Source organism: Mytilus californianus, unplaced genomic scaffold (genome assembly GCF_021869535.1).
Source record: "Mytilus californianus isolate M0D057914Y unplaced genomic scaffold, xbMytCali1.0.p SCAF_7, whole genome shotgun sequence".
In the NCBI taxonomy this organism is placed as follows: domain Eukaryota; kingdom Metazoa; phylum Mollusca; class Bivalvia; order Mytilida; family Mytilidae; genus Mytilus; species Mytilus californianus.
In genome coordinates this window covers 77,087,854-77,115,134 of record NW_026262723.1, presented here as the reverse complement: position 1 = coordinate 77,115,134, position 27,281 = coordinate 77,087,854, and the positions used below count along the sequence as shown (strand labels likewise).

At 30.7% G+C, this 27,281-nt stretch overlaps 1 protein-coding gene and 1 long non-coding RNA gene across 2 annotated transcripts; both read right to left on the bottom strand.

Annotated features, from left to right (window-relative positions):
- LOC127709040 (vacuolar fusion protein CCZ1 homolog) lies at positions 1 to 27,274 on the bottom strand. Its single transcript, XM_052214360.1, has 12 exons — positions 26,905 to 27,274; positions 23,413 to 23,510; positions 22,049 to 22,139; positions 20,183 to 20,305; positions 19,105 to 19,194; positions 18,040 to 18,215; positions 15,860 to 16,000; positions 15,208 to 15,353; positions 12,899 to 13,013; positions 1,677 to 1,826; positions 518 to 645; positions 1 to 152 (listed from the first exon to the last, which is right to left on the bottom strand). The coding sequence occupies exons 1-12, from the start codon at positions 27,142 to 27,144 to the stop codon at positions 97 to 99; spliced, it is 1,554 nt and encodes a 517-aa protein (XP_052070320.1). The 5' UTR covers positions 27,145 to 27,274; the 3' UTR covers positions 1 to 96.
- On the bottom strand, positions 6,823 to 9,959 carry LOC127709065 (uncharacterized). The gene is made up of 3 exons (XR_007985480.1): positions 9,466 to 9,959; positions 7,726 to 8,260; positions 6,823 to 6,909 (listed from the first exon to the last, which is right to left on the bottom strand). It is a non-coding gene; the product is annotated as an uncharacterized LOC127709065 (long non-coding RNA).
- Positions 27,275 to 27,281: the final 7 nt, after the last annotated feature.

The window sequence follows — 27,281 nt, the reverse complement described above, 5'->3', positions numbered from 1 at the left end:
TTACAGTGTCTTTTATTTATTGCACTTTCAAAACTCACATCACATACAATTTGAATAAATTAGTAGTCATAGTTCATTACCATTCATTTATATTAATTAGTCCAGGAAGAAAATACTGTTAAAATGACTTGCACATAGTCTCTTTACTTCCTCTGAAAAAAAATACACTTATTACTTTATAACTGTTCTAATCTACTTATATGAATACAAATTGCTAGTTATTTAGAGGCCACAGGAAAAATGTTAAAATACTTTTTTTAACAATGATATTTAAACTATCAATTACTTATCCAATCAATTTTACTTCAAAAGGAAATTTTAAAACTTTCAAAAGATGTTCTCATATTTTGAAAATGATGAACGATATTGTTATGCAATTACCAACAAACAGTTCTTTTTTATTAATATTTTTGTAGCAAGTAATATGTTTTATAATCTTCATTGATTATCATATTATTTTTTTTTTAAAAGTCTACACCTAATAAAAATAATAACTGTAAAACTGTAGAAAACTTACCATTAATTTCTATTAAGTTAGCATTTTTCTGGTTAATTACAACATAAAATTCTCTTTGGTCAGACCGTTTTCCAACAACCCAGTTATCTGAGGCAGTCTTTACAATAGTCTCACCGTCTTCTCCATTTCTTAAAAAGAAAATGCATTTCTGTAAATTTAAAACTACTAGACTTAGTTTTTTTTCCTTTGGCACAAAAGTATGACATTTTTTAAAGCCACAAAAAAAGCCTTTAAACTACACTCCTTACCCTGACATCCTTTTTTATCTGCTCATAAATAGTAAATAAATTTTTAAGCAGCAAAATATATTTATTGTTTATTTCTATCAATTTTTAATTGAGAAATCCAATGTTTTTCTAAATGTATCTCAATTAAAAAAAACAAAATAATCTTAAAACATTTAAAACCGCTGCATTTTTATGCACCTGTCTTAAGTCAGGAGCCTGTTGTTCAGTGGTTGTCGTTTGTTGGTGTGGTTCATAGGTGTTTCTTGTTTCTCATTTTTAATATAAATTAGACCGTTGGTTTTCCTGTTTGAATTGTTTTACACTAGTCATTTTGGGGCCCTTTATAGCTTGCTGTTTGGTGTGAGCCAAGGCTCTGTGTTGAAGGCCGTACTTTGACCTATAATTGTTAACTTTTTATACATTGTGACTTGGATGGAGAGATGTCTCATTGGCACTCATACCACATCTTCTTATCTTTATTATCTCTGTTTTAAGAACACCTGACTAGTCTTAATTTTTTTTCTTTTGTTAAGAACGCTTCATTTTTGTATAATTTCCTATTGGTGGTTGGCCTTAGTAAACCACAGGGTAATGCTGACAAATTTATCAAATTCAAAAACTGTCCGTTGCTTTTTGAATTTTAAAGGTTACATTTTCTTTAATTGTTGATCTAGTTGATTTTTGTAAAATTTAACTAGAGCAAGTGGATATGAATTTAAAATAAAATATATATATCTAACTTTTATACTTTCTAAGATATAGTTTATTCAAATATCTTCAAGACTGAAGTAGAATTGTAGAAATGTATAGAATGCATCTAAATGTCCCCTTACTACAAAATATCAGGAAAAAGAATGGAAAATTTTCTACAGGCAAGTTTTATTTCATTCTCCAATGAAACTTAGGTACTTACTATCAAATGAATATCATACCTTGACATATCAGAACTGATGTCACTAATGAGGCGTAGTGTATCTTGAGGTATGTTGACACCTGGAACTTTCTTATTGTCTGTATGAACTGTTGTTTTCTGAGCTAGGTTCATATGGTTGAAATATATATATCTGTAAGGTGGGTCACTACTGAAAAACAAAAGTCATTTGTCTAAATGTAAAATTTAAAAGATGTGATATAATTACCAATGAGAACTATTAATCAGCGATCAAATGTCATAGATTTAAGCAACTATAGGTCAATACAGCCTTCAATATTGAGTAAAAACCAGTACCCCAAAAAACAGGCTTTCAAAGGCTCTAGCATGATAAAGTATATAACAATCAAACAAGAAATCTAACAGCCTGGTTTATTTTCAAATTAATAAATGATATACAAATATATACTCCGTCATGTTTTCTTAATGAAGTTTTTGAGAAAAAAGAGTAGTGTATGAATACTGATCTTTACTAGTTGACCAACGACTTGACACTGATTGTATTGGACTTCTATGAAGCTCTTGAAAAATTCATGTACCATATAAACTGATGTCACTCACTCTGTAGACTGTTCCACTGTCATATATCTGTTTGGCTTTGACAGATGCAAGGAAGAGTAAATCACCAACTCTCCTCTTTCTTACTTTTTATCACTTACAAAAACATGCCCAATTTAGCAGAAATTGTGGTCCAATCACTGCAATGATGTGGTTTTTATATAAAAATGGTTACATGATATCATTTAAAAGGAATTTTTAGGGAATACCTGTGCAAAATGTTTGCATAAATTTGTGACAGTTGGAATTCTGACAGAAACACGGCTACTGAAAACTTAACCTTGGCATGATTGGTAGCATTAATCCCATTATTTGAAGACGTAAACGTAAACGTAAAAGATATTTAACATAGTAACAGAGTAGTTGGGCAGTATAATCTAGTTTGACCAGACTGGTAGAATGACCATTTGACCCCAGTCAATGACAAATAGGACATCTACTTAACAGCAATAAATGAAGCAACTACCTTTAAAAAGCATTTTGTTTCTTTTAATATTAATAACTAGAATACACAAAACAAACAGATCAAAGAAGTGTATTATGATGTTAGATAATAGACTAGTTATTAAGTTAGAGGTCATTCCATTTAAAACACATTAAATCTCCTTAATCCAAATCTTGTTTTTAAAACTAACACTTTAGGTAATTACCCACCAGAAAAAGACTATTGTCAATTTTGGAAATCTGTTTGGTTTATTAAAGGTCTTCAAAATATTTAACAATTTAAAGTATGTTTAATACATATGTTGATTGCGTCTGCATTCAAAAATAAATTCAAAATATTTAACAATTTAAAGTATGTTTAATACATATGTTGATTGCGTCTGCATTCAAAAATAAAATATGAATGAACTCAACAGTTTGTTTATAGAAAGTTTCATCACCTGGGGTAAAGAAAAGGTGAGCCTCAACTACAAGCTTAGTCTTAAGCTGAATCTTTGAACACTTACATATCATAAGAAAAAATATGTTTCGAAGACTGCAATAAAAATATATCTGACCAGCATTTCAATTTTTCTGCCACTGCAAATAATTTATCTGTCTAAAGTTTTTCATGTAAAACCTTCAAGAAATCTAGACATGAGAGTGCTTACAATGCAATTTTCCATATTATTTTCATTTTCAAGGAAAAATAGCTATGCTAAACCATTCATATGAATTTCATAAAAATCAGACTAGAAATGTGGATGTGAGAGCACTTACAGTTAAATTTTCCATATAGTTTTCATTTTTAAGGGACTTAACTCACTTAGAAAAAAATTGATCGGTGCTGACTTTTAAGTTTGTCCTAGACATTGCTAATATATTCTTATTTTATATTTAAAAATTTGACATGAAATGTAGGCACTTACATAGAAATTTCCATATAATTTACATTTCTAAGGGACATAACTCCATTAAAAATACCGTATAGCGGGTTATTTTCGCGGGTGTAAAATTTCGCTATTTAGGGGCAACAAAGTATACGAAAAATTTTGGCGGATTCTTCAATCCCAATTAAATATTTTGGCGGATACTATAATTGTTCCAGTTAAAAAGTTGTAAAATTGAAAACAAGTTAAATGTCCAATTTATTGATTATATTTTGATACAGTTATTCAATAGAATATCGGTAATTAGATATTTGTAACAGCTGTACAAACTTCTTGTAAATGTAACGGTTGGTTAGTTACGAAATTGACCGGACCTTTGATGTACTAATTAGAATTCAAAATTACCAAGAGTGACTTGCAACTCTTAAATAATCTGACACTAATTAATAAGGATAACATACCTGACAAAGTACCTTACACTCTTATATTATTAATTATCTTATTATGTAACCAATTAACTAATTACCACCTGACAGCCAGTGAACAATGACATTTTGCATTAAGTTGTTTAAATTCACATAAACCATTATTGATCCGACGAACGGGAAAAAAATAGATAGTTAACAAAACGCTTTACTTATTAGAAAGAACCGAACGTATGCATACATTTTCGCGGAATTTAATTTCACGATTTTCCCTTACCCGCCAAAATAAGCGAAAATAAACACCCGCGAAAATAACCCGCTATACGGTACTTGATCTGACCATTTTTTTAACATGTCAAAGCGAACACAATGCTGATATAAACTTCCGATATAAATTTCATAAAAATATTGACACTAATGTAGGCTTGAAAGTGCTTCAAGTGTAAATTTCCATACAATTGATAGCTGCTGATTTATCAACTTGTCAAATTGCTGATATAAACTTTTGATAAAGTTTTGTTAAAATTTGACAAAAAACTTAGGAGTGAAAGTGCTTACAAGACAGGATTGAAAAAACAGATGGACACATGGACGGACAGCCAGTATTTTATTGTCCCCCACTCTTTGTTTGCAATAGGAAACAATAAAAATTAGTGTTCTACTAAATTAACACAAATATGCAAATACCAATGAATAACATATAACACCCCTCCCCCAAACAAAAAACCAAAAAGATTTTGACATGTTTCATGAATGTATTGAAAGAACATGTACTCTCCAACAATCAAATACAAAAATTCAGGGTATATTTGTAGGACTTGGAGGTGCGATGGGGATGCTGAAATGCGATGGTCAGGCTGAAGTGTGATGGTCTGCGCTGAAGTGCAATGGTCCTTTCCCTGATGTGCGATGTGTTTTTTAATAGTTACCTGTAGTATATAAATTTGCATTCGTTATTTTCTATGAGTGTCCTTAGTTACAGTTGCATACTAAGTGAGAGATTGTCCTCAGCATGTGAACGTAATTCTGCGTTAACATTTTATCTTTACATAATATTATAATACAGATAGTTTGTCTGCAACCTGCATGTATTTAGAGAATGCCACGCTCCATCATAAATAAAAAAAAAAACCTTTGGTAAATTTCGAAAAAAAATCAGCTACAAAAGGTTCACTTACCCCTCTCCACCAATCATTCCCCGTTTCCCTAAATATTAAAAAGTTTATAAGCCCCTTATTAACCTAAAAACTAAAATAACTGCTTCTATCAAAAAACTGCTTCTAACAAACAACTTGACTTCTACATCGATATGCAAAGCATTGAAAGTATAGTTTATGTAGCCCATTGCACTTCAGCAATACCATCATCGCACTTCAGTGTAGCTATCAACAAGATAGTGTCACAATGCCACCATCACACTTCAGAGCTTTTAATAGGAAACTGCAGATTGTATTTTTAAACACTTCTTTTCCTTTTGAGTATCAATACTAATTCTGTGTTACCAAATCTGGGCAAGATATCATTTAAATTACATTTTAATATGTTACATTTAAAAATATAGATAGGGATGCAACTGGATAATTTTGTTTCTCTTTTTCTCCTCTCTTTTTATTCTTTTTTATTTCACACTCCTATATAATCTGTCACTTGTTATTGTTTATTTATTTATTTTGATATTTTTTCTATTTTTTTCTATTAATCTGTTCTATAGAAAATGTCTAATATTTCAAACTATAATGTATTCATAATAAAAGAACAGAATTCCAATGTCCCCTGCATTGCACATATTTCATCTATCCAAGGTACAAGGACAATAACTCAAAATAAAATGCTTCGCTGAGCGCAGCCTGATACGACTGCAGTGGTCAAATCCTGAACAGTTGGGGCAAATTTGGACACAATATTCAAGCTTGATACTATCTGAATTTGGATTGTGATCAAATTTTTGACATAATATAGGTTTCTGACACAAAATAAATGTGGTCAAAGATCTTACAAATCTAATGTGAGATACTGTGCAATTGAAGATTTCTTCGTGAAACTTTTCAAAAATTTGAAATTTTGAAAATTTTGAAAAAAAAATATGAACCCTTTTAAAATAAAATGCTTCGCTGGGCGCAGCTTGATACCACCGCAGAGGTCGAACCCTGAACAGTTGGGGCAAGTATGGACACAACATTCAAGCTTGATACAGCTCTGAATTTGGATTGTGATTAAATATTTGACACAGCATAGGTTTCTGACACAGAAAGAATGTGGTCTAAGAACTTGAATTTTTTTAATTTACCTATTATGGTCCAATGTCCAAAATCAAAATACATGGTTAGATTCAGCATATCAAAGAACCCCATATATTCAATTTTTGTTGAAATCAAACAAAGTTTAATTTTGGACCCCAACTTGGACAAACTTGAAAACTGGGCCCATAATCAAAAATCTAAACACATGTTTTGATTCAGCATATCAAAGAACCCCAAGAATTCAATTTTTGTTAAAATCAAACTAAGTTTAATTTTGGACCCTTTGGACCTTAATGTAGACCAATTTAAAAAACGGGACCCAAAATTAAAAATCTAAATACACGGTTATATTTGGAATATCAAAGAACCCCAATAATTCAATTTTTGATGAAATCAAACAAAGTTTAATTTTAGACCCTTTTGACCTCAATATGAACCAATTTGATAGCGGGGTCCACAAATAAAAAATCTAAATACATGGTTAGATTCAGCATATCAAAGAACCCCATATATTCAATTTTTGTTGAAATAAAAAAAAGTTTAATTTTGGACCCCAACTTGGACCAACTTGAAAACTGGGCCCATAATCAAAAATCTAAACATGTTCTAAACACATGTTTAGATTCAGCATATCAAAGAACCCCAAGAATTCAATTTTTGTTAAAATCAAAGTAAGTTTAATTTTGGACCCTTTGGACCTTAATGTAGTCCAATTTGAAAAACGGGACCCAAAATTAAAAATCTAAATACACGGTTAGATTTGGAATATCAAAGAACCCAATAATTCAATTTTTGATGAAATCAAACAAAGTTTAATTTTAGACCCTTTTGACCTCAATATGAACCAATTTGATAGCGGGGTCCACAAATAAAAAATCTAAATACATGGTTAGATTCAGCATATCAAAGAACCCCATATATTCAATTTTTGTTGAAATAAAAAAAAGTTTAATTTTGGACCCCAACTTGGACCAACTTGAAAACTGGGCCCATAATCAAAAATCTAAACATGTTCTAAACACATGTTTAGATTCAGCATATCAAAGAACCCCAAGAATTCAATTTTTGTTAAAATCAAACTAAGTTTAATTTTGGACCCTTTGGACCTTAATGTAGACCAATTTAAAAAACAGGACCCAAAATTAAAAATCTAAATACACAGTTAGATTTGGAATATCAAAGAACCCCAATAATTCAATTTTTGATGAAATCTAACAAAGTTTAATTTTAGACCCTTTTGACCTCAATATGAACCAATTTGATAGCAGGGTCCACAAATAAAAAATCTAAATACATGGTTAGATTCAGCATATCAAAGAACCCCATATATTCAATTTTTGTTGAAATAAAAAAAAGTTTAATTTTGGACCCCAACTTGGACCAACTTGAAAACTGGGCCCATAATCAAAAATCTAAACATGTTCTAAACACATGTTTAGATTCAGCATATCAAAGAACCCCAAGAATTCAATTTTTGTCAACTCAAAGTAAGTTTAATTTTGGTCCCCTTGGACCTTAATGTAGACCAATTTGAAAAACAGGACCCAAAATTAAAAATCTAAAAACACAGTTAGATTTGGCATATCAAAAAAACCCCAATAATTCAATTTTTAATGAAATCAAACAAAGTTTAATTTTGGACCCTTTTGACCTCAATATGAACCAATTTGATAGCGGGGTCCACAAATAAAAAATCTAAATACATGGTTAGATTCAGCATATCAAAAAACCCCATATATACAATTTTTGCTGAAATCAAACAAAGTTTAATTTTGGACCCCAACTTGGACCAACTTGAAAACTGGGCCCATAATCAAAAATCTAAACACATGTTTAGATTCAGCATATCAAAGAACCCTATATATTCAAATTTTGTTAAAATCAAACTAAGTTTAATTTTGGACCCTTTGGACCTTAATGTAGAACAATTTAAAAAACAGGACCCAAAATTAAAAATCTAAAAACACAGTTAGATTCGGCATATCAAAGAACCCCAATAATTCAATTTTTGATGAAATCAAACGAAGTTTAATTTTGGACCCTTTTGACCTCAATATGAACCAATTTGATAGCGGGGTCCACAAATAAAAAATCTAAATACATTGTTAGATTCAGCATATCAAAGAACCCCATATATTTAATTTTTGTTGAAATAAAAAAAAGTTTAATTTTGGACCCCAACTTGGACCAACTTGAAAACTGGGCCCATAATCAAAAATCTAAACATGTTCTAAACACATGTTTAGATTCAGCATATCAAAGAACCCCAAGAATTCAATTTTTGTTAAAATCAAACTAAGTTTAATTTTGGACCCTTTGGACCTGAATGTAGACCAATTTGAAAAACAGGACCCAAAATTAAAAATCTAAAAACACAGTTAGATTTGGCATATCAAAGAACCCCAATAATTCAATTTTTGATGAAATCAAACAAAGTTTAATTTTGGACCCTTTTGACCTCAATATGAACCAATTTGATAGCGGGGTCTACACATAAAAAATCTAAATACATGGTTAGATTCAGCATATCAAAAAAACCCATATATACAATTTTTGCTGAAATCAAACAAAGTTTAATTTTGGACCCCAACTTTGACCAACTTGAAAACTGGGCCCATAATCAAAAATCTAAACACATGTTTAGATTCAGCATATCAAAGATCCCCATATATTCAACTTTTGTTAAAATCAAACTAAGTTTAATTTTGGACCCTTTGGACCTTAATGTAGAACAATTTAAAAAACAGGACCCAAAATTAAAAATCTAAAAACACAGTTAGATTTGGCATATCAAAGAACCCCAATAATTCAATTTTTGATGAAATCAAACGAAGTTTAATTTTGGACCCTTTTGACCTCAATATGAACCAATTTGATAGCAGGGTCCACAAATAAAAAATCTAAATACATGGTTAGATTCAGCATATCAAAGAACCCCATATATTCAATTTTTGTTGAAATCAAACAAAGTTTAATTTTGGACCCCAACTTTGACCAACTTGAAAACTGGGCCCATAATCAAAAATCTAAACACATGTTTAGATTCAGCATATCAAAGATCCCCATATATTCAACTTTTGTTAAAATCAAACTAAGTTTAATTTTGGACCCTTTGGACCTTAATGTAGAACAATTTAAAAAACAGGACCCAAAATTAAAAATCTAAAAACACAGTTAGATTTGGCATATCAAAGAACCCCAGTAATTCAATTTTTGATGAAATCAAATGAAGTTTAATTTTGGACCCTTTTGACCTCAATATGAACCAATTTGATAGCAGGGTCCACAAATAAAAAATCTAAATACATGGTTAGATTCAGCATATCAAAGAACCCCATATATTCAATTTTTGTTGCAATCAAACAAAGTTTAATTTTGGACCCCAATTTGGACCAACTTGAAAACTGGGCCAAAAATCAAAAATCTAAATACATGTTTAGATTCAGCATATCAAAGAACCCCATTATTCAATTTTTGTTAAAATCAAACAAAGTTTAATTTTGGACCCTTTGGACCTTAATGTAGACCAATTTGAAAACTGGACCCAAAATTAAAAATCTAAATACATGGTTAGATTCGGCATAACAAATAAATAAATGTGGTCAAAGATTTTACAAATCTAATGCGCCATACTGTGCAATTAAAGATTACTTCTTGAAATTTTTCAATATTAGAAATTTGAAAAAAAAATAATATTTGAAGAATAATTCTTTTTAATTTCTGAAATCTGATATGAGAAAAAATTGACCCCCCACAATTTCTTTTTACACCCCCCCTTTTTCCCCAAAAAAATTCTTTCCCTCAAGATATGGTCATAATCTCAATTCAAATTTCCAATGGAGTTTGCAACCATAATTACCCATTTAAATTTACCATAGTGCTAACTTAATCTATTTTATAATAGAATTTAAAATATATTGTCAAATCTTTGATATGGATTTTTTTGTTAAAAAAAAGATGGAACATTTGCATATATTTTTACTGGTCTTCCTTTATAAATATACATTTCTTTAAACATAATTTAAAAGCAGTGTAAGGGAAGTAACCAAATCGTTGTATTTGGATTACCTCCCTTACACTGTTTTAAATTATCTTAATTGTTCATTAATCATTACTTTATACATAATTTAAAAGCAGTGTAAGGGAGGTAATTTCAATGATGTATTTGATTTATCTCCCTTACACTGCTTTAAATTATGTTTTGTACTAAAGTATTTGTCCATTAACCAGAACAACCTTGTTTTTCCCCCTTTTTTGCCCCTAATTCCTAAACGGTTTGAGCCATAACCCCCCAAAGCAAATCCTAACCATCCCTTTGTGGTATGGAAACTTGTAGTATAATTTCAGAGACATCCATACACTGTTCCACAGTTATTGTCTGGAAACTAGAAAATGCTTATTTTTGGCCCCTTTTTGGCCTCTAATTCCTTAACTGTTGGTACCATAACCCCCAAAATCAATCCCAACCTTCCTTTTGTGGTATTTAACCTTATGGTAAAATTTCAAAGAGATCCATTCACTTAAACTAAAGTTAGAGTGCGAAAACCAATGTGTCTTCGGACGACGACGCCAACGTCATACCAATATACGACCGCAAAAATTTTTTGCGGTGGTATAAAAAATTGGAAACCCTCCTTCCCCCCAAACTTTTTGAATCCCCTTTTAGCATTAACCATCAAACTCAATTGCAGTCTTTCCTTTGTAGTATAGAACCTTGTAGTACAATTTTAGAGAGATCCATACACTTAATCACAAGTTGCTGTCTGGAAAAGCCCATTTAAATACATCATAAAAGTATTAAAATAGAAAATGACATCATAGTCATGGCTAAAATTAAAAAACCTTAGTCAGCAACTTTTAATAGTAATATCTAAAATTAAAATTCCTTCATCAGCATTTAAATGTAACTTCTAAAAATAAATTGACAGCTAGGACTTTGCAACCATAAAAACCCATTTAAATACATCATAAAAGTATTAAAATAGAAAATGACATCATAATCATGCCTAAAATTAAAACACTTTCATCAGCAACATTAAATAGTAATATCTAAAAATAAAATTCCTTCACATACATAATCATGGCTAAAATTAAATAATTTTTAAAATAGAAAATGACATCATAATCATGCCTAAAATTAAAAAGCCTCCATCAGCAACATTAAATAGTAATATCTAAAAATAAAATTCCTTCACATACATAATCATGGCTATAATTATATTACCTTTATTAAACAATTTAAAATAGTAACTTCTAAAAATAAATTGACAGCTAATCACCTAAAGACAATACATTTCTTTATAAATAATTTACGAGCAGTGTAAGGGAGGTAATTTGACAATATGTGTTTGAATTACCTCCTTTACACTGCTTTAAAATCATGTTTTGTACCTTTAAGTAATTGTCCATTAACCTGGAAACCCTTGTTTTTCCCCCTTTTTTGCCCCTAATTCCTAAACAGTTTGAGTATAACCCCCCAAAGCAAATTCTTATCATCCCTTTGTGATATGGTAACGTGTGGTATAATTTCAGAGAGATCCATACACCATTTCACAAGTTATTGTCTGGAAACTAGAAAAATGCTTATTTGGGCCCCATTTTGGCCCCTAATTCCTAAACTGTTAGGACCATAACCCCCAAAATCAATCAAAACCTTCTTTTTGTGGTCATAAACCTTATGGTAAAATTTCATAGAAATTCATACACTTAAACAAAAGTTATTATCTGGAAACCAATGTGTCTTTGGACAATGACGACTTGATACCAATATATGACCGCAAAATTTTTGCTGTCGTATAAAAACACTGTTTTTTTTGTTCTTTAAAGCTTTTTATTAATATCTTAAGAGAAATGAAGGCTTCAGAGCAAATGCAATGCGATTTCCAATATAATTAATATTTCCAAGGGGCATAACTCGTTAAAAATATTTGACGAGCACTTATTTTCGAAAATGTCCAAGACATTACTGATATAAACTTATGATATAAGTTTCATAAAATTATGGCAAGAACTGTACACATGAGAGCGCTAACAATGCAATTTTCCATATAATCAACATTTCAAAGGGGCATAATTCTTTTAAAAAAAATTGATCGTCACTGATTTTCCAACTTGTTAAAGACATTGCTGATATAAGTTTCATAAAAATCAGGCGAGAATTATACGAATGAGAGCGCTAATGATGCAATTTTCCATATATTTAATGTTTCCAAGGGGCATAACTCTTTTAAACATATTTGATCCGCACTGATTTTCGAAATGGTCCAATTCATTGCTGATATAAGTATAGGATATAAGTTCGTGAGAGCGCTAACAAGACTGGACGGACAAATTGAAGGACAGACGGCAGATATTTCTATGTCCCCCCATGTCCCCCGCAACCTGTTGCGCTGGGGACAAAAATGATATTTATATCTTACATGTATTGTATTGTATGTAAGTCAAGTATATGTTTTAATTGTTGTAAATAAAATTTTTTTTTTTTAAAGATATCATTTAAAATGATAACCCTTCTTAATATGTTTTCTTATCTATGCACACTTTCCATGATGTGTACACATTTAGAATGGTGCATACACACATATTATCCAGAAAATTCCCAAATGTATTTCTCCTATATCTCATTCCTTTCAGTATTAAAATCTTAAAATATAATTATAATTTGTATAACTAATTTGAAAATTATACCTGACAGATAGTCGCTTAGAGTACTGTTCACCAATGTCTGATGCCAAATTTGTTAACTGTGGTCCTAAGAAAACATCTAACTTCTGACAGAGGTCAAAATTCAATGTCGTTGAAACTAATTCAAAACATAAAATATAAAGTTAAATGTTCAATATGATACAATATTACTAAAAATGAACATCATCATATTGGTGTTATTTGGTTGACTTAGTTACTAAACTCTATACATCACTGATAACATTTCATATATGATCTCAGTTATATCAGTCTAGTCACACTAGAATTGATATGGAACATGGGGAATACAAGTTGATAATTTATTTACAGAATTAACTTATCTGCTTTAAAGTTAGAATTTTAAGATGAAACAGATTGTTTCATGCATTGTCTCACCTGTTCAAAAGTAAAAAAAGCTAGATGTGTTTGAATGACACAAAAAGCTTGGAAGCCATTTCTAGGAGTGGAAATTTGAGAAGGAAAACTGTTATTCCACAAAATTTTCAAATTCCAAAACCAATAATTTCGACAAATATCAGCGGATCAGAACCAAACCTTAACTGAATCTGTAACTCATCATAGTAGACTCACATACTAAAAATCAGCTCAATATGTGGAGGAATTTAGAAAACTAAATATGGACAATGCCCCCCCCCCCCCTCTTTCTGCTCTGCCATATGCATGAGTATAGTTCCACATATTTTAGATTTGACAAACAGTGATGTTGGCATACAACTTGAAATTGTTATGCTGTCTGTAAGACACAAATGATGCCCCCACCTGACCATAGGAAATTATAAATTATAAATTTAACACTATGTATGATGATGTAACTGTAGGAGGAGATAGCCGGACAAACCATGATCTCTTTATGCAGCTAGTACCAAAAAAATGACAAAAAGTCCAACTAACTGTCATTTTCAGAATATTTGAAAAAAAAAATCAAAATCCTGTGGCCATGCACACCTCCATTATGTGTATGAACATCCTACAAAATATTAAAGCTGTATCTCCAAAACTGTAGGAGGAGATAGACGAACAAACCATGATCTCTTTATGCAGCTTGTACCAAAAAAATGACTAAGTCCGACTACCTGTCATTTTCAAAATATTTAAAAGAAATCAAAATCCTGTGGCCATGCACACCTCCATTATGTGTATGAACATCCTACAAATATTAAAGCTGTACCTCCAAAACTATAGGAGGAGATAGCTGGACAAACCATGATCTCTTTATGCAGCTAGTATCAAAAAAATGATTAAGTCCAACAACCTGTCATTTTCAGAATATTTAAAAGAAATCAAAATCCTGTGGCCATGCACACCTCCATTATGTGTATGAACATCCTACAAAATATTAAAGCTGTATCTCATAAACTGTAGGAGGAGATAGCCAGACAAACCATGATCTCTTTATGCAGCTAGTACCAAAAAAATGATTAAGTCCAACAACCTGTCATTTTTAGAATATTTAAAAGAAATCAAAATCCTGTGGCCATGCACACCTCCATTATGTGTTTGAACATCCTACAAATATTAAAGCTGTACAACCAAAACTGTAGGAGGAGATAGCTGGACAAACAATAATCCTAATACCGAACGGACGGACGGACAGACGGACAGTGGTAAATTAATATGCCCCCGACATTTTGTCTGTATAACTGTTCATTGTGGATTCTGATGGAATGGGGGAATGACAGAATGACAGGATGGACAAGGGTAAAACTATATGGCCCAACCACTTTGTGGCCGTCCCAACTGTCAAAGCATTGTGCAATAACGTGTTTATGAATTTTTGTCTAAATGGGCCTTATCAGAAAATTACAATCATTTTGGAACTTTACAAAATATCAAATTCTTATTCAGCCTCAAATTGAAACACATTAATACTGACCTAACAAATACCTAAAATAAATGACTTATCGCAAATATCTAAAATGTAGTTTGTAGTCATTCTGTTGGTCGCTGAACTGCATATTTTTCATTGTGTTTTAATTTTACAACATATGGTCTAGAGAGGCAAAGAGAGAGGTTAATACACATATCAAACTTATTTTTAACCCCACCACATTTAGTGTCTGTACCAAGTTAGGCAATCTGGACAATGTATTGTTTGTTGTTGTTTGTCTTTCTTTGAATACCTATTTCTTCAGGTGAGTCAGGAGATGGTGGTTGGCATTGTCTACAGTATTGTCCAATAAGTTTGGTATTTCCAGTTATCTTTTTAATGTATTATTCAAATATATATAATGCTCTCAATTTACATTTGTCAATTAGCAATTTTTTCATAATGTAAATAACAACAAACTTACCATTAATTAACATACAAACACTTGCATTATGTGCTCTGTACACTAGTAAATAACATTCTTCATTCTCCTCTGATGTATTCAAGTATACTCGAGGTATTTTACCAATATTTTGATCATCTTTTATATCTGGAGGACCTGTTATAAACCTGGAAATTTTAATAAGAAAAATGCCTACACATAATTACACTCATTTATTTTGAATATATGCTGAAACTCTTGTTTTTTTGTTATGTAGATTAAAAATAAAAACTTTAGATTGGGAAAATTGTAAATCTATCCTTTCTTGCAAAAAAAATGCAATTATTCATGTCTAAATATTAGTATTGATTCACAAGTCTCAATTACATGCAAACAAAATATCAAGTTTGTGAGTTCATTCAAATATAAGTTCTCTCACAATAACAAACAACTCCAAAAACTTTGTTACTTTTTAAAAAGTAAAAATTCTGTCAGTATACATAGTGCTATTTAGTAATTGTTTTAGCTGTTCTGTTTTGAACCTTTCGATACTCTCAAATGTTTAATATATTTGGTGTCACAAATTTGCAGTCTCAAGCATACCTAAAATTTTACTTTAAAATTAACTCATATACTGAAATTGGTATCATATGTTCATATAGGTAACTTTCTGTCATTTGACTGCTTTACTTACTTGCCATAATGGACACTGCCTTGAACTCTGGCTGGTGAAGTTGTTGTACTACCTAAGAGTTCTTGCTCTAAATGAGTTGGAAATAGACTTGTAGTAAGATATTTGTACATGATCCTCATATCTTCTTGCTCTAACCCACTCCTGCAATACAACAATTACAATTTTTTGTGCAACAAAAGATGAAACCTCACAAGGCTGACCATGTTATTCAATAGAAGATTGCTGATTTTAAATTTTATATTTTACACAATGTATCATTACAGAAAAGTAGATATTGGGTAAAAAGTAAAGTCACAAAAATACTGAACTTCGAGGAAAATTCAAAAAGGAAAGTCCCTTATCAAATGGCAAAATCAAAAGATCAAACACATCAAACAAATGGATAACAACTGTCATATTCCTGACTTGGTACAGGCATTTTCTTATGTAGAAAATGGTGGATTGAACCTGGTTTCATAGCTAGCTAAATCTCTCACTTGTATGACAGTCGCATCAAATTCCATTATATTGACAACGATGCGTGAACAAAACAAACAGACACAATAGGTAAAAATGTCATTGAGACAGTGACACAACAACACAATAACAGAAAATACAATTAGAAGTCAATGCTCAACCATAGGAAAATGTTTATAGCATATGTTAAGCCGTAGCATCGAAAAGTTTTTAATTTTTTTTTAGTGCATAGTACATAAAATACTTTTTAATATTTTGGATCTACTGAATGAAAATGATAAATCTAGTCAATCATATTTATTAAAGAACAAGCCAAAAGATGGGAAACGTTTCCCAAAAATAAAAACTCACATTTAAAACTTCTACAGCATTATTTGTATGAATCTTTTGCTGAAATCACAGTAATTTATATAACATTTTTGCCTACTGTTCAACATTCTCAATAATACTAAGTGCACACAAAAATTTCTGTTTACAGTAACTGATTCTACAAACAAAAAGTGGGGAATGTGTCCATGGGACACAGATGATGCCCCCGCTTGCATATAATGTTATAAAGGGATATAACTCAAGAACTGTAAAAGTGATGCTACCCAAATTTGTACTTGATCTGAGTTTTGTGGTAATAAGCATTGTGTATACATTTCATAACATTTGGTTGAGGCAAACTAAAGTAAGAGAACGGAAACAAAAAATTCAGCAATTTGTCCATTTGTAGAGGGGCATAACTCTAGAACAGCAAAAGTGACGCCACCAAAATTCGAACTTGATCTGCATTTTGTGGTAATAAGAATTGTGTATAAGTTTCATAACATTTGGTTAAGGCAAACTAAAGTAAGAGAATGGAAACGAAAAATTCAGCAATTTTTCCATTTGTAGAGGGGCATAACTGTAGAACGGCAAAAGTGACGCCACCAAAATTCAAACTTGATCTGTGTTTTGTGGTTATAAGCATTGTGTATAAGTTTCATAATATTTGGTTGAGGCAAACTAAAATTAAAGAAGGGAAACGAAAAATTCAGCAATTTTTCCATTTATAAAGGGGCATAACTCAAGAACAGTTTAAGTGAAGCCACCAAAATTCAAACTTGATCTGTGTTTTGTGGTAATTAGCATTGTGTATAAGTTTCATAACATTTGGTTGAGGCAAACTAAAGTTAGAGAACGGAAACCAATTTTGGGACGTACGTACGGACGTACAGACGGACAAGGGTAAAACTTAATGCCCCCTCCGCTACGGCGGGGGCATAAAAAATGCAGATCTAAAACAATGAACAGTAAAAGCTCAGCCTCAGCCTTTAAACTTTGGAGAAAAAAAGAAATGTTACATTAATATTTTTTCTGATATATCAATTTTCATCACAAAATATGGTCATCTGTGCAATATAAGAAGATGTAGCAACGAAATATCAAAACTGGGATGTATGAAAATACAGGCATCTCCACTGGGGGCATTGATTTTATGATTCTGTTATTTGGAACAGAAAAGACTGGGAGTCAAAGCAAGCAGTAAAATCTGGTTCTACCCACTGCTTGGATCACAAAGTGCTTGTACCTGGTCAGGAATATGATAATCAATTATGAATTGTTAAAATAATAATCGTTTTAACAGATTTTTCCTGGAATTGGTCAGTATGTTTGCATTGATTTTTTTAAATATACATGTATCAAATTTAAATTAAATGTATATCTGTTGTTTAATTTCTTTCATATGTTGTTCTTACCAGACTAACTGATCGTTGTATAAGAAAGCAGTATATTTAACAGCTGAGAACTTGGCTTCTAACAGGTTGATAAAACACTGGACTCTAAGGAATGTGTTCTTGTCTAATGGCATGAAATGAATTCCACAAAATATATCTAGTATATCACAGAACTGAGGTTTCAATGTTTGTAGATACTGAAATAGAGAGGTGTTAAAAATATTACTGTGGATTCATTCGTTTTCAAGACACAAATATTCCTGGATTGAGGAAAAAATTGTATTTATATGGATATTTAATTTTGTGATTTTGGCCAAAGTCTGCATCCAAACCTATATAAAATTTGTACTTTGTTGAACATTACAATTCTTTGTTTACCTATACCTATGAAATCCATGAAAATTGGTATCCCACAAAATAAAATGAATTCACAGTATATGATCAACTATTTGTCATTTTTCAAAGGGTTAAAACAATTTAATAACCTGTACATTTATGGTAAGTGGTGGCAACCTCAACATCAAACTTTGTACACATATTAATTGTGATGTAAACTCTTTACTATATATGCCAAATTATGGTTTTTATTGTAATTTCAAAGAAAACTGAAAATGAAAATTTAATAGAGTGAAGCATGGTGTTCTATGGACACATATTCTTTATTATTCTTTTGTTTGACCCCACAGCCTTTTGCTTGCTACAATGAGACCACAGAGATAAAATACAGTTATAAATTACAATAGGGGTCTGAGAAATTATTCTAATTTTAAAACATAAACAAAGTCACTGTAGTGTAAACTTTAAGCCAAAGTGAGGCAATTGTACTATGCTTAGCAAGGATATTGAAGAGGAGAAATACTGTTGATATATGCCTATGTTAGATTATAATAAATTCAGTTATTTGAGAAAGTCCTATGGAAAACATGTTTCTGTCTCTTAAAATATGTCATTTCACATAGGAATTTCCACAGGTGCGATGTAATACATGTAATGCCTTATTAATTCCAAGAAATGTGATAACACTATACATTTAACTTGGTGGTGTTAATATGGAAAGATTCCTCCTAATCTGACTGCATTACTTACCCTACTGTAGAAATGTTCTAATCTTTGTTTAAGGCATTGCACATCTTTGTTGTTTTTGGCTAAAATATGTTCAAATGTTCCATTAAAAAGCTGAAATAAAAACATAGCTTTATAAATATTGGGCATTCTCCTATTAGCAATGATTTACTTCCAATTTCCAAGGACAGACGAATCTATTTATTTTTAATCAAATAACCCTTAGAAATAATTATTTCCTAGAATCCATATTAATAGGCATACAAGATGCAAAATAAAAAATGTTTCGGCACTTATTTCTTGTAGGCCATACCATATAAATAAACTGGTGGTTATATATTGCTTGGCAACTGGCATCAAAATAACACATTTGGTTATCTTAAATATTAAATAATGCTGATTTTTTTTTTTACCTTTTACCATCCGAAATACTAATTTTAAACCTACCATAATAATCCCTAATACTTTTCGAGGTTTAGCTAGCTATAAAACCAGGTTTAACCAACCTTTTTCTTTGGAAAATGTCTGTACCAAGTCAGGAATATGTCACTTGTTTTTCACTTGTTCTGTTGATTGGTAGCCTTTAATTTTGTCAGTTTTTATGGACTTCCCCTTTTTGAATTTGTATATGGCAGTTGTTTTTCACTTTTTTTGTTGATTCAAAACATTAAATTTGTCAGTTTTTATGGACTTCCCCTTTTTGAATTTGCCTTGGAGTTCGGTATTTTTGTTATACTGTCTTACATACTACAATATCCATCTTTTATAGTCAAAAGAAGATTAGTATTTCATTCTGAAAGAATCATTCTTCAGTTCCTTTACAAATTTCTATGTGTTTACCTGGTACTATTAATTATCTTTGGATAGAAGTTTATGGAATACCACAAATTAGAAAAAACAGATCCACTGCTCAAATTTAAGATACATTTGTTGTATTTCTTCTTCAAACAGAACTTTCAAACAGACGGAAGGACGGACGGAAAGATGGATGGTCAAGGGTAACACATTATGCCCACATTGCCTACTGCAGGGCATATAAAGCAGGGAGAAATTTTTTTTTGTTAAATTAAGATTATCCATGAATTTTAAAACTCCTACATACATGAAACATTCTGTAAGCTTGTTTAAGTAAAGCTTCATACACACAATCTTGTACATCTTCTTCTCTGTATTCCACTATGGGTTGTCCATCCTTTGTCTTCTCTGTATAGGGTACACTAACTGTCTGCAATAAAATCACAGGCATGTATTAATTACTGCAGAATAAATAATTTTCAGGGAGTTATAATTTGATAGTTTTGTCTCTAAATTTGATTTCTTTGGAATTAATTTTTCGTCGTTTACAGTATGTGAAAGTGATATTCTTAAAGGTTTAAATTTTGTTACGTTTTAAATCTGTGGATAGTGTCCATTAAAAAAATCATTGAAATTAAAACCTAAAAGAAAATTTTTGCTTTTACATTAAATATGGTACTAACTGGCTTCTAATTAGTGACATCATCAGTGACAAAAATATGTTTTTAACATTTTTTTTTAACTTTTCCTATACAATCATGACAATCAAATTGTTATTGCATGAATATAATTCATCTAAGAATATATATATTTCACTTGCAAGCCCTTTCAATATAAAAATCTATTCTGGACAATATTCATGCAATAACCCTTCAATCAACATCGTATATCAATTCACAGATGAATATTATACACATTCTGAGACAAAAGAAAATCAAAACATTTCAGTTTTATACTTATAATAAAAAAAAAATACAACTTCACTTGCTTACATAAAGCTATTATATATATTAGGCTGATATTGAAAAAAAATCACTAGATTGCTGAAAAGGGGAGATAACATCTACAATGTATCAACTTATTTTACTACAATTGTTTGATGCTATGGTTGCACCTATTCTGTTATATGGTGCTGAGGTTTGGGGGTATGAAAACAATGATATTGTTGAATCTCTGCATTTAGAATTCTGTAAATACATTATGAAAGTTAAAAAATGTACACCTAATTGCATTGTATATGGTGAACATGGTAGAGTACCTATGTCTGGTCGATTAAAGCAAGAATGATTGGTTTTTGGGAACGTATTGTTATGGGTAAAAAAGAAAAAAATTCATATACACTGTACGAAATGTTGTATAGACTTGATTGTGGTGATGTTTATCATTCTAAATGGTTAAATTATGTAAAAGATATCTTAATTGAATGTGGTAATGTTGATGCTTGGAATAATCAATTTGTTGGAAAGTATTGTAATTTATCTAAGAATGTGAAACAGTATTATCATGATTTATTTGTAAATAATTGGAAGACTAAAATATTCAATTCATCTAAATGTTTAAATTACAGAATGTATAAGGCTGAATTTGGCATGGAAAAATATTGAACTGTATTACCTTTTGATTTAAGACACAACTTATGTAAATTTTAAATGTGGTAGTCATAGATTACCCATTAATGTGGTAGATTTTTTAGTATAGATAGGTCAGAAAGAGTTTGTGATTTATGTAATAAAGAAGAATTGGGTGATGAATTTCACTATATATTTAACTGCAATTTTTTCAATATTGAGAGACAAAAGTTTTTACCTGCAGAGATATGTAAAGTTAAAAATGTTGATAGTTTCTATGAACTAATGAATAGTAATGATAAATTCACTCTTGTTGGATTGTCTAAATTCTGTAAAATTGTAATGTCAATATTTAAGTGATATTCACCTTCCTGGATAATTCTGTACATTAGTATATATGTTTAATTTTGTTCATGCATTATATTTGTTATATTGTATTGTTTGTACTTTCATGCCTCATGTGAGGCCTTTAGTGAAATAAAAAGTTTCAAAAGTTTCAAAAAAGTTTCAAAGTTACAAAGGGTAAAGATGAAATTTAGTGATCTGCAGACAGAAAAAAGTAATTTTATAATATCTTTTTAACACTGTACAATTCTCTTTTTTACCATGATTATCCAGAAATCTTTCTCTGGTTCCAAATATGTTTGTCTTGTCTTTTGAGTATGTAAACTTTGACATGGTTTATCAGAAAACGTTCTGCAAATATAAAAATGATACATGAACTGTCGGAAACGTTCTACAAATATAGAAATAATACAAGTCAGTCATTATAAGATATATTAGATAGATTTTAGGGCGCATATACTTTTCTTCTCTTTCATCAAATACCTCCGCCATTTCAAACTATTTATTTGTACTATTGATTCAATTGTATAGACTATGTCTGAACTATAAAATTTTGGGAGTCAGTCACTACTCCCCAACTTCCCCAAGATTTTTCTTTTTTACAAAGTTAAATATATAAATTGATTTATTGACCTCAAAAGTCAATTACTGTCTTTCTTTCTTGAGGAAGCATTAAAATCCATGTAAGTTTGATAAAGATCTGATTTCTGGCTTAAAAGATTTTGTCAAGAAACAAAACTTTACCCAGATTTGTTCTCTTCTGAGGAGACATTACCAAACATATTTTGTTCATGATTGGATGTATGGTTTAAAAGGGTTTATCCAATGGCTTACACAAAATAAATGGAGGATATGTGTCCATGGAACACAGATGATGCCTCTGCTTGCATATAAAGTTATAAAGGGCATAACTCCAGAAAAGTAAAAGTGACGCAATCCAATTTCGAACTTGGATCTGAGTTTTGTAGTAATATTAAAGCTTTGTGCATAAGTTTCATAACATTTGGTTGAGGCAAACTAAAGTTGAAGAACGGAAACCAATTACAGGATGACGTACAGATGGACAAGGGTAAACCTTAATGCCCCCTCCACTACGGGAGGGGCATAAAAATTGTCCCAAGTTCATTCTTTTAATTGCTACTGAGATCTTTATCTTGACTAGTAACCTAAAATCAAAAGGGGTCTTTTTCCCCCAAGGTTTATAATCACTTAAAGATTAGTAAAGATCTGTTTTATGGCTTAGAAGATACTGTCTGGAATTAAACCTTTGCCAATTTCATCAGTCTATTTATAGGTAATGTGACCAAGACCTTGATCTAGACCCCCACAATCAAGATGTCTTGTTCTTTCATAAGGTCATTTTCAGATAAAGTTATAGTTCAGGAAACCAGAATTTTGCCCCAATTTCAGTCTATCACATAATGCTAAGACATTAACCATTGACCTAGTGACATAAAAAATCAATAGAGAACTTATTGGTCGTATTGGGCATTAACATAAAAGTTTGGCTAAGATATTGTATAAGGGTCAAAAGTTCTTATCTGATAATCAAAACCTTGATGTCTGGACAAAATTCATCATATTTTAACCTAATTAGAGGTAGAGGTAGTAAAAATATACTTACTCAGTAAACTTGCAGATAGCTTCACACAGCCCAATTTGTTTGATCTTAGTATCTATATGGTCATTCTTTGGATAGTAGTACATAATCTTTTTCTCTTCCTGGAAAAAACATTTTAGTGTATTCTAAAGTTCTGTCTTTACTGTTAAGGAATTAGTTCTGGCTGATGGGCAATTATTGATATCATATTTTTAATCCAATAAATGTCAGATTGTCATAATTTTAAAATAAAACATGGAAAAGATTAATGACAAGCCAATTTTGGGTATTGAATGAATTTTTTTTTTTATCCAATTGCTAATCAATAACGATAAAAAAATTGCTTTCTGGCAAGAACTAGATTGTTACCAGTAATGTTTGAAGGTATCCATATTTCAAATTCTGATAATATTACAGAAAACATATAAAGAGTTGAAAAACTGCTATCCTAAGACAAACTGATATAGACATCCTACTGAAATTTATATATCTGCAATAATCATATGTACAATGATGTATGCTGTTTCCAGTTTGCCAGGATATTTGAAGTTTGTTGAAGTTCTGTTATACTTTTTTTGTGCTGATATCCCTTTGATTACCGGTACATGTATTTGTGTAAGGATAAAAGGTTCTTCTATTGACTGCCTTGATAAGAATCAGGCAGTACTTTGGAAAATCCAATTTACACTTATATTTGATGCTTGATTTAAATTGGAATATATTGCTTTGATACATCTATTTACCTAAATCAAAGCTTATGTTATTTATTGTAAATTCAGCACCAAAAAACTGTCAATTTTCAGTTCTTGTGTGGGAAACTGAGAAAGTAAAATGTGTAGAGTGCAGCCTTAAAGAATAATTTGCTAATTCATAGTTTGAAACAAGACTTAAATGTTGGTTTTTTTCTGTATTGAAATTCTGTACAAAAATTTTTCTGAACATAATCTTGTTTTCCTGTATTGTTAAAGACATTGCTGTAAGAAATCCATGCCAAAGTATGGTCACAGGTATTACAGTGTAAGACAACGTTTCATATTAGCAAGTAAAGTACAACTGGACTTGACTTTACTTTCAGTAACTGCAATAGAAAAATAAGATGTGGTATGGTTGGTATTTGGACAACCATCCATCAGAGACCAAATGAGGTAGATGTACAATTGGTTACTGTACAGCCTTCAGCAATGAGCAAAACTCATAAGGTACAGTAAGCTAATATAGTCCGCAAAGCCTTCTTTGATATGGTTTTATACATTTTTATTCAGTTTTACTACTAGACCATTTTCACAGGTAGCAGCACCCACCCTTTCTATCTGACATACTGTGTCCTTTTACCTTGAAATATATGCACCTTGCCATTTTACTTAAAATTTTACAACAAAAATACAACTTTCAAACATCGATCTACATTTGTAATTCCGGTTTATCAGAAAATCTAAATTCAACCAAAATTAATTTGAACCATTGAATAGCTTCCATTAACAGATTCGGTGTCAAACATACTGTAAATTAACATCTGTTAGCACTGCCCTAAGTAATATAAATTTGTGTACATACATGTATGCTTTGAATTTCAAAAACAAAATGTATGTATAGTTACTTCCCTTGTCTTGCAGTGATTTCAAAATATACCACATTAAACTATTTTTATATATATGAAAATATTAATTAATAAAATTAACTGCAATTAAATTAATCATTGTTTCTTACATAATTTTAATTCTTTAGCACATTCATGTACATGTATTAAAAATGATATATTGAAGTTATTTTAATGTACTTTTTCAAATCTATTATACAGACCTGTGTATTATAGAGTTCAGTGCTTTTCCTGCACTGATTTTTTTATTGTACATTCTTTTTTTGAACTTTTTGAAATTCCCCTTATTGTGATTAAAAGGGACATTGAAATATTATAATATATAATAAAACAAGTTGCTTACATCTACATCATTTGGACTCTATGTTAGATAATTGTTCCATTTGCAATCATACCATATTTCCTAATTTTTATATAAACCATTCCACATGTTCATTTGTCTGTCCCAAGACAGGAATATTGTTAATGCACATGATTGTCTGTTTCCATAAATATTTTTTTTTTTGCTTCTGCTTTTTTGCAATTTGATGACAAAATTGGCAGGTTAAATTTTCACTGTGTATAATTTTTGGTGAATGGGAAAATACACACGAAAAAATTACTGAATTGTATTGTTAAAGATGTAAACAACAAACATTTGATTGAATGACAGATAATCAATTACAAATAAATATGAGAAATGCACATAATTCACAGTACTTTCAAGGAAAGTAAATTATAAACATTGCGGAATGAGAAAAGTTTTGAGCATTTTTGTGATGGTATAACAGAGCCTTCTAAAGCATATTTGTGCAAATATCCATGTAAATGTGATTTATTATAATTTAATTTTTACATTAAATGCAGCATGTTCAGGTTATACATGTAGTAATAATGAATAGATCGTCGCTTATTAACATTTTGGAACATGTCAGATTGCTGTGTTGTCAAAAGGTAATACATATATAATTAACCAAACTTATTGTTATGAAAACAGAGATCTTTATAAAATATGCACATTCTTATGATCTGTTGATCAACACAAAAGGCTGATTTTTTTGGTAAATGTTATTTCTCCTTTAGGATGAAAAGAGTTTACATATCAATTTCCTGTATACTGGATAATTAACAGTATAATGTATGCAACTTTTAAAAAGCTATAAATCTTGGAATATGCAGGGAAATTTTTGCAGGGTCAAATTTTCGCGTTTCTTTAGCTGCCACGAACAAAGCGAAAATAAAACACGCTAAAAAACCTGATATACAGTTTTACATGGTGAAACTTTTTTGACGTTTTGTCTCTAGGATTTGTTGTGTTATTGGGTTCCTGTCTTATTGATATATTCTACACATCTCCTATTTTTATAAAAAGGGATAACTGATTTGGGGCTTCTTAGCTAATAGAAAATTAAAAGTGTATTGCAAGATACATCATGTACATCTGTTACCACTGATTGTGAGGTGATATGATAGAAGTCTACAAGCTACTGACCGGATTATATGATAATAGAGTTGCCAAAGACATTTAGATACATGTATGCATAACACAAGAAAATCAACTTGACGTCACTCACTGAAACTGAAGAAACAACAAAGTCGTCTAGATCTCAGGAAGTATTTTTTTTAACCAATAAAGTTGTTGACATACAGCATGTACAGTGTATGGAACAGCCTCCTCGAAGAAGTTATTTCAGCAAAAACTTTTAACAAATTTAAGAATACAACAGATAATTTCTGGGCGAACCAAATATTAAAATATGATTTTGAGGCAGAATATGAAATGTTATCCAGAAGTGAGTAACGAACAATTAGTTATAATGACGATGAAGTAGAGCAAAATAAATAGGTACAACAGTGCTAGCTTTCTGAAGTTCCATAGGTAAATGTTTATGCTAAAATAACCAAGGGATCATATCTTATACTATGTGGTATAAACTTACATCACCCTCTCTTGGTCCATATTCTGAATTGAATACAAAGAAATTAATTAGGCTTATTCCTCCTTTAACAGCCATGCTTTTTTTTTTTTTAATTGGTGCTCGGTTATGTTTTATTTCTTGTTCGCTAGATTGTATACAAGGTGGTCTATGACTATGCTTAGTAAAAATGTTTGACAACTTATCACTGTTGCAACAACATGAAGTGGAAATTTCTTGTTTCTCATCAAAAGATGCATGCATTAATTAATGCAGGTGTGTGGTACAATAAAAGCAATCTTCAAAATCAATATCATTTTCGATTAAAGTCATATTTTGGCTTTATAGACTTCAAGTTTACTCCTACTTCCAGACAACTCTACTTTCGATTGAACCGGATG

Bases quoted from the DNA above. Each gene is read 5' to 3' on its own strand.
- LOC127709040 (XM_052214360.1), bottom strand. From the start codon at position 27,144: ATGCATGCATCTTTTGATGAGAAACAAGAAATTTCCACTTCATGTTGT. The intron at 18,216-19,104 runs GTAAGTAATGCA...TCTCTATTTCAG, and splicing joins TAGAACATTTCTACAGTAGG to TATCTACAAACATTGAAACC. The intron at 153-517 runs GTAAGTTTTCTA...ATTTTTTTTCAG, and splicing joins TAACTTAATAGAAATTAATG to AGGAAGTAAAGAGACTATGT.